Source organism: Glycine soja, chromosome 8, assembly GCF_004193775.1.
Source record: "Glycine soja cultivar W05 chromosome 8, ASM419377v2, whole genome shotgun sequence".
NCBI classification, from domain to species: Eukaryota; Viridiplantae; Streptophyta; class Magnoliopsida; order Fabales; family Fabaceae; genus Glycine; species Glycine soja.
This window is the reverse complement of record NC_041009.1, coordinates 11,658,575-11,666,545: the sequence shown is the minus strand read 5'-3', so window position 1 is coordinate 11,666,545 and position 7,971 is coordinate 11,658,575. Positions and strand designations below refer to the sequence as shown.

Below are 7,971 nucleotides of genomic sequence, written 5' to 3'. Positions count from 1 at the left end.
ATATACTTAATATAAAAATAGATTGTGTAAGTAAATAAGTACTATCAACTTGTATAAAAGGAATACAATGTATAAATATTAATTTTCACAAAAAATAGAACTAGTTCATAACAACACGTTATACTTTAGATATTATTCTTTAATAAAACAGTTTCTACGTATGATTCAACATCTGCACTCATAAGAGTTGTGGGATATGAAATAAATCTAAGTGTACTCATATGTAAACAATCATATTCACTTAAATATAACTTATTAATTCATCAATAATTTATATTTTTATAATCATTAAAATTATGGATTAGAATAAATCCTCCAACTGTGATAATAGATCGTCCGGTCAAACATCATAATTGTTCAAACTTTAGCTGCATTTATTTGCAAGCTTTCCATAGTGTTAAAGTTTTAGAGGTTTCTACGACCACAATTGCAATTTCAAAACCGTGCATAATATACATCTCTGGTCCTACTTTGTTCATCATGAAATTCGTTATTTTCTTGTCACAACCGACGAGTCCCACCCTTTTTCTTCCCTGCCTCAAATCTGGCCTCATCCTTCCTGTAACTCTAATTGTCCTGTTTGTTTTTTCTCTTTCTTAGTTTTAGCTTTTGATCTTTAGTCACCCTAACGATAACACATGGAAAAAAAGGGAGGAAAAGGAATTTTAAAGTGATTTAGCATAAACCAATAAAGGGGTTGATATCATTTGGCATATCTATTTCGAGAGAAAACAATGTTGTTTCATAACTTGAAGTTAATTAAGCTAGTTATAGAAGCACCGAATGTACTTTTCCCATTGGAAGCAACAATAAATTATAGCATTTCAAAAAAAAAAAATTACAACAACCCTTAATCTCTAATATTCTTTTCAACATACTTCTTCGTATTGATTGAAATTCAAGTGAGTCTTGCTAGTTTAGGAAGGATTACTCATCAAATAGGGAATGCAATTAACATATCTAGTCAGACTTGTGAATTTCACCCGATAGGCGAGAACGTAAAAAGAGTGATAAGATTATTATTAATTAGCATTCTTCCTCAAAATGAACCTCTAGAACTCATGGCCACTATAATGAACCGGTGGTATCTTACTTCGACATGCCATTTGGCATTATTTATTTGATAAAATGATCTCTTGATTACATCCAACACAAGTGATATACGATGAAATCTAGGGAAATAAACAAGAAAAACACTAGACATGTCAAAGGAACACTAAATTCAGATCACTTGAGAAGGAACTTTTGCAACCAAAAAGCAGAGAACTTGGGGTATCTTTTCAAGTTGTTCTTGTAATCCACATATATGAGCCCGAATCGAACTGTGTAACCAGCATCCCATTCAAAACTGTCCGAAAATGACCATGCATAATAGCCCTTCAAATTAACACCTTCCCTGAAAGAGAAAGGAAAAAAAATATTGCCAGAAATTAACAATTTATTATGAACCAAATATATGTATAGATAGAGAAATCCATTTCACTTTCTCACTTGATCGCTTGAAGAAGGAATTTAAGATGGCCATCATGGTATCTAATCCTTATACTATCCTTGCGGGCTTCATTGACTGGTATTGAGTCATTCCTTGATTCAGCCATGCCTAAAAAAATTAAGAACCAAAAATAATTAATTTCTAATTAACTAATCAATTACTTGCAGTTAAGCTAGTGTTTCATAAAACTATGCTTCATGTCACTTATTGCATCAGCTATTATGGACAAAGAAACTAGATCAGTACAGAAACAATTAGGTTCTTAAATAAGGAATTAATCGGGTGATAAAAAATAATGATAGGAATTAATCTTACTGAGTCTAATTACTAACCAAAATGAAGTTGAATATTGTATGGTATATTTACCATTTTCAGTGATGTAAATAGGAAGATTCTTGTATTTATCCTTTATGTGTGCCATAAGAAGATGAATTCCCTTTGGAAAGATAAAGAGCCAATTCAAATCAGTCTGCACAACAATAAAATTTTGTTTCATTAGTGGCAGAAATTAAAATAGAAATGCATGTTCACTGCTATTGTATGGTTTTACTTCACTAAGTGTGTTTGGATTAACTTTCAATCCTAACAAAATCAATTTCAAAATCAAATTAATGGTCAAAGCAAACAAACAAATAGTTAATTTAACTTTTTCAATTTTTCACCATGATTTTGGAGGTTAAAACCCAAACACATTATAAATATATGTTTGGGTCCAGTTCCACGTTTGATTATTTAAAATTCCGTTAAAATATTCACATATTTAATTTGACATAATTGATTATAAGATCAAAATTAATTGAGTTGAAATAATTTTAGATAATTTGTTTCATAGATACAGAAAAAACTACTTGTATGGCATGAAGGAAATGGTATATATATATATCAACCAACAAAAATTAAATAGCATAAGTTTAATTAGTTTGGCAGAAAATTTATTATACCGGGGTTCCAACATGTAGACCATTCCTTTCCGCTGTGATCATGAGAAAATTGTAACTTGTGTTTGTCAGTTCACTGTTAAAAAATTGTAAAAAAATAATAATAATAATTTACTGTACCAAAATTTACTTGGTTTTGCCATAAGTACTTACTACTGAGACTGGCTAGTATGTCTGTGTAGAAGGTTCGGTTGGCACTGACAGGTTCAGCATGTTCCGCATAATAAGTGGTGTAGTAATTCACACCAAGAAAATCTATGGAATTTTTTAGACCTTCAGATTCAGCTTTTGTGAATTTTGGGAGCCTAGAACCCACTGAAGATTTCATACTCTCCGGATAGTCACCATAGAAAACCGGATCAGAATACCTGAAAAAAATTAATTTCTACCATTACAATGTTTATACTTAATATTATTAATTTTTATAAACTACTATATCAAAGTTCAATTTCCATATATAGATTTTCCCCCTTTGTGTTTATTTATGAGAAATACATACCAACCAAAGAAGAAGTCCAGAGCTCTACTTGCTGCCTTGTAATCTGCAGCACTTTGAGATTTTGGCAAAAAGTAGTGTGTTGGATTAGTGATCCCAATTTGTCCTTTTTGACGAGCCTACACAACCACGATATGTTTTGTCCGATGAGCAAGACTTACACTATGTAAGATTTTATGATTCATTCCCAATCTCTAATTATTAAAACTGTTTTTAATATCAATCAATAACTATATGTGGTTGGCTTAATTTATCTTAAGACAATAATAATTATTTTTGTGTATTCAAAATTCCTTTCTAGTTAAAATTGAGGTGTTTTTGACTGAGAATTGTAAAAAATATATATATATTAAATCTTTCAATTGTTTTTACCGAGGTTTCAAACCCCACGTCATTCAAATATGTTTTCGTTTCAAATATGTTCATCATCAAAATAATTTTTCTTTTCATATTCCACGTCATTCAAAAATATATTAGAAATATCAAAAAGTCACTATTGATATTATGTTAACTTTATAACAACAAAATTTAAAAATAAAAAAAGACAACTATATTAGTACGGAAGACCAGCACGGAGCCATGTCGATAGGATGTAGGGGTATAAGTATCACAAGCTAAAATAGACATACTATTCTCCAATCATTTCAAATATGTTCATCAGCCAAATATTTTTCTTTAAAAAAATATTGGTACATACGAAAGATAAGCATGCAGCCATGATCGATAGGATGCAGACCTATAGTAAAATTAATTTTTAAAATGGAAAGTATATATAATATGAGGTGAAAATTATTTTATAAAAAGTTTATATTATCAAGGAGACTGAGAATTAACCAAATTTCTGGAAAATAAATTTATATTATACTAAAACTAAAAAAAATATAAAATAACACGACGGATATGATAGCTAATAAACAAGCCTAAATAGACATGATTAATATTCTTCAATGTACGTAATTACTATAATATAATTTTCCTTTAGCTTTTTTTTTCTATAAAATTAATGTTTTCGATGTTTACCTGATATTTTGTCTTGTATAATGTGGCAGCAGATTCATGAGCAAGTAATAAGTAGTGTCCAACGATATAGGGTTCAGTGGATGAATCGCCAGCACTACAATTGGCAACGTATTTAGAACATCTACCTGGTGCAAAGGTGCCACCATTGTAGCCATTGAGACTAAATGATAAGGGTTCATTCAAAGTGACCCAATATTTGACTCTGTCTCCAAAGGTCTTGAAGCAGAAGTTTGCGTAGCCACGAAAATCCGCCCTAATTATCAATAATAAGGAAAGTTCATTGAAAATTGATGGTTAAATGGCTAAAAAAATGCTCCTCTTTTAAATAATTTTGTTATTAGGCCATCTATTTTCTAGGAATTCATTTCTGTACTTTTTGGTTCTTCAATGAATTTTATTGCTACACGCCACTTATATCTAGCTTTGTATAATTTAAGTAATTCTTCTCTCCATCTAACAACCTTAAACACTTTACTAAATGAGTCTCACTAATAATCTCGTATTCTTATATTTAGTTATTTTATCCCACAAAAAATTTTACAATAATAACTTAAAAGTCATACTAATTATACAGATTGTTAAATTCATTTTCTTGTATAAATATTGTTTATTATTAAAAGCTGTTTATTGGGCCCATTAATAATGTTAAGTGCACGTGCTTAAATAAGCATGACATACTTAACAACATAAGTCTTAGTTAATATCTAGCAAGACCCACCAAATAAATAGCGTCGGCTTTAAATTTTATTTATAAGAATGTATTCAACTCATTTTTATATAAAAAAATATTATTTATTATTAAAAGATGTTTATTGGGCCCATTAATAATGTTAAGTGCACGTGCTTAAATAAGCACCACATACTAAACAAGATAAGCCTTAGATAATATATAGCTACTAAGACCCACCAAATAAATAGCGTTGGTTTTAAATATTATTTATAATTTTGTAATTCTTAATATATTTCAATTAATTAAAAAGGTTAATGTATTAAAAATCATATTGTTAACTCTATTCAAGAGTGTAACTTACACTACTTTAGGACTACGGAATCCTCCATACTCATCTTCAAGAGCTTGTGGAAAGTCCCAATGAAAAAGAGTGACAAAAGGTTTTAAACCTGTCCCAAAACGAGTTAGCAGGCCGAATTTTGAGAAATAGTAAAGAAAAAATAAAATCAAGTATTAGGAGAGGTTTACCATTTGCTAGGATCTCATCGATGACATTGTTGTAGAATTTAACCCCAAGGGGATTAACTGCTCCCTTGCCCTCTGCAGGCAGTAATTCAATATTTAACTCCGTGTATTTTTACATATTTTCAATAAAATAAAAATATATAAGTAACTAATAATATGAGAGTAATGCATAATTATTGTTAGGAGACAATAATAGTGGTTTAAAAATTGATAAATCATAAAATTGTAAAATTTATGGACACCAAAAAGAAGTATTCCTCTTGTATACATTGTGTAGAATTTAATATGAAACAGAATTTCAACAATAGGTTTTGATTTAGGATTTAATCTTACTTGGGAATATTCTTGACCATGAGATAGAGAATCTGAAAGAGTCCAGCCCAATTTCTTTCGCTATTTTTATGTCACCCTGCAACATTACACCGTTAGTTAATTTCATTAATTAGTAAAGTGCGTTCTGAAAAAACGCGTTATAACAGGACAAAATTATAAATCCTATTTTATATGTAATGTATGCTTTAGAAGTAGAACAAAACAACAAGTTTTATTAAAAAGAGTGTTCTAATTCCATTAGTCCACGAATCATATTACTTCAGCACTATGACTTTTAATTTTTACTTTTTTATTTTTGTTTTTTGAAATTTGAGGGTGAATGTACCTTGTATCGATGATAAAAATCAGCTCCCATGTCACCGGTGCTATGATCCCAAATCTTTTCTGTTCACACCACAGAAAAATAAAATAAAACTATGAATGGGCAGAACTATTGTAAAAGATGGTGGTCCCTCACAACTCAGAATAATAGATAACAATGACTATCATCTATAAATTTTAAATAAATATTCAGAAATTGGTAAATCGAAAGGTAATTCACTATTTTTGAGTTTACAGTCATAAATTATTTTACAATTTTTGTTTTTTTTTCTTTTCTACTTCTTAAGTTTTTTTAAATACGTCTTCAAAGCTGTATTTTTTTTATAAAATCTACAACTTCAAAGTAGTGTTTTTTATTTAAATTAATATTTTTAGTTTTAGTTTTATTTAATATTATTTATATTTTTGTATATTTTTATATTATTTTATTTAATATATTTTCTATAAATAAAACACTAATAAAATGAAGTTGTAGTTATATGTATGACTTTAAAGTTCAACTCATTGAAATCTACTACAATTGAGAAAAAAATTCATAACATTAGAAAAAAATATAAAAAATATTAAATAAACTATAAAAAAGAAAAAAATATATTAAATAAACAATATTAAATAAAAAATATATGAAAATATAAAATAAAACTAAAACTAAAAATATTAATTTAAATAAAATTATTCACAACTTCTATAAAAAAAATTATGACTTCAAAGTGATATTTAAAAAATTAAGAAATTATAATTTTTTTTATGACTTTAGTAGAAAAAAAAAACAAAAATTATAAAATGATTTATGAGTTTAAACTGAGAAATCATAAAATATCCAACAATTTACTATTTTTTGAATATTTATTTAAAAGTTACCGCATTTTATAATAAAAAAAAATTACTCCTCTAGTCGTTTTCCGACAAAAGAGAGTAGCTCAGATGTGTATTGCAAGTGAGAGTGACTTTTTATACCGCAAATACCAATTGAAGGGTTTAAAAATTAGAAAAAGACACACGAGTTTGGCATGGCCAATAAGATCCGCAAAATTCTCGTGATTTGTGAAGAAGATTCAAACCCATTTTTTGAGTAATGATATACACGTGACTTTATCAGCTCATTACTCCATTTTTTAACCGTTGAAGCTACTGTGCTTTCAAAAACATAAAAATAAGAAAACTCATATGGAAGAGAGACAAAAGACAGAAAATAACCAGTATGCTGTCTAGTGTAGGTGTCCCATATGCTTGGTCCTCTCCCATCTACACTTGCTGCTCCTTCTGCCTGAAGATTTAACAAAACATTGCATTCAAAGATAAAGTTACTAAAGTTCAAATTTTAAATATATTAAAAAAAATACTTGTCATAATTCATATGGTCAAATTAAAATATATAAATATAAGATCATTTTTATTTTAAAAGTCCTTCCTTTAAAGTGAATTTTTTTTTAAAGAAATTATATTAAATCTGACTCACTCGCTCACAGTTAAACCAGTCATGTATTCCACAAATTCAAAAGACTAGAGATCTGAATAGGTTGTAGAAAACAAAATAATGCGTCAAATCTCTTCTATGTAGTACCCAAAAAAAATGAAAAAGAAAATACTAATTGAATGTGCTTAGTTATGTGGTTGTCAGAACCTGGTAAGCAGAAGAACCAATTCCAAAGAGAAAAGTGGAAGGAAAAAGGCTTCTGTTGAATGTTGAAACATGGTGGCTTGGCACTGCGCTTCTTGGAGTTGCACTTGCAGCAGTGCCACTAGCCAAAAGGATAGCAAGAGAGAGAAAAAGACAGAGGAGAGAAGCACTTTGGGTTTTCATTTTTTGCTTCGATGTCCAAAACCTCTCGCCAATGCCTTCAATTTAAAGAAGATTGAGTTGGATATTTTGTTGTTTTTTTTTTCTCTTAAATATATCTTTTTCTTATATTCAGTATATCATTTTTTTTAGTGTTATCTTTTTTTTGTTGCTAAAATATAATTTTTATTCCACTATTTTTAAAAATATATGTAATTTTAATTTTCCTAATATTTAATTGAGACATTTTATTTTTTAGTTTTAAAAAATTCATAATTTTATTTTTTTATTTTTTAATTTAGACCTTCTATCCTCACATTTTAAAAAATATGAGATTAAAATCATGAATTTTTTTAAAATAAAACATCTCAATTAAAAAATAAAGAAATTAAACTC

The 7,971-nt window shown here is 28.3% G+C and overlaps 1 protein-coding gene across 1 annotated transcript; it reads right to left on the bottom strand.

Annotated features, from left to right (window-relative positions):
* Positions 1-999: 999 nt before the first annotated feature.
* LOC114421977 (vicianin hydrolase-like) lies at positions 1,000-7,623 on the bottom strand. The gene is made up of 13 exons (XM_028388136.1): positions 7,420-7,623; positions 6,993-7,062; positions 5,800-5,858; positions 5,475-5,550; positions 5,145-5,216; positions 4,978-5,065; positions 3,947-4,199; positions 2,930-3,045; positions 2,584-2,798; positions 2,434-2,465; positions 1,859-1,961; positions 1,492-1,600; positions 1,000-1,396 (listed from the first exon to the last, which is right to left on the bottom strand). The coding sequence occupies exons 1-13, from the start codon at positions 7,597-7,599 to the stop codon at positions 1,228-1,230; spliced, it is 1,542 nt and encodes a 513-aa protein (XP_028243937.1). The 5' UTR covers positions 7,600-7,623; the 3' UTR covers positions 1,000-1,227.
* Between the last annotated feature and the right edge of the window lie 348 nt (positions 7,624-7,971).

Bases quoted from the DNA above. Each gene is read 5' to 3' on its own strand.
- LOC114421977 (XM_028388136.1), bottom strand. From the start codon at position 7,599: ATGAAAACCCAAAGTGCTTCTCTCCTCTGTCTTTTTCTCTCTCTTGCT. The intron at 5,217-5,474 runs GTAAGATTAAAT...TACTGCCTGCAG, and splicing joins ATGGTCAAGAATATTCCCAA to AGGGCAAGGGAGCAGTTAAT. The intron at 4,200-4,977 runs GTAAGTTACACT...ATTGATAATTAG, and splicing joins TTCCGTAGTCCTAAAGTAGT to GGCGGATTTTCGTGGCTACG.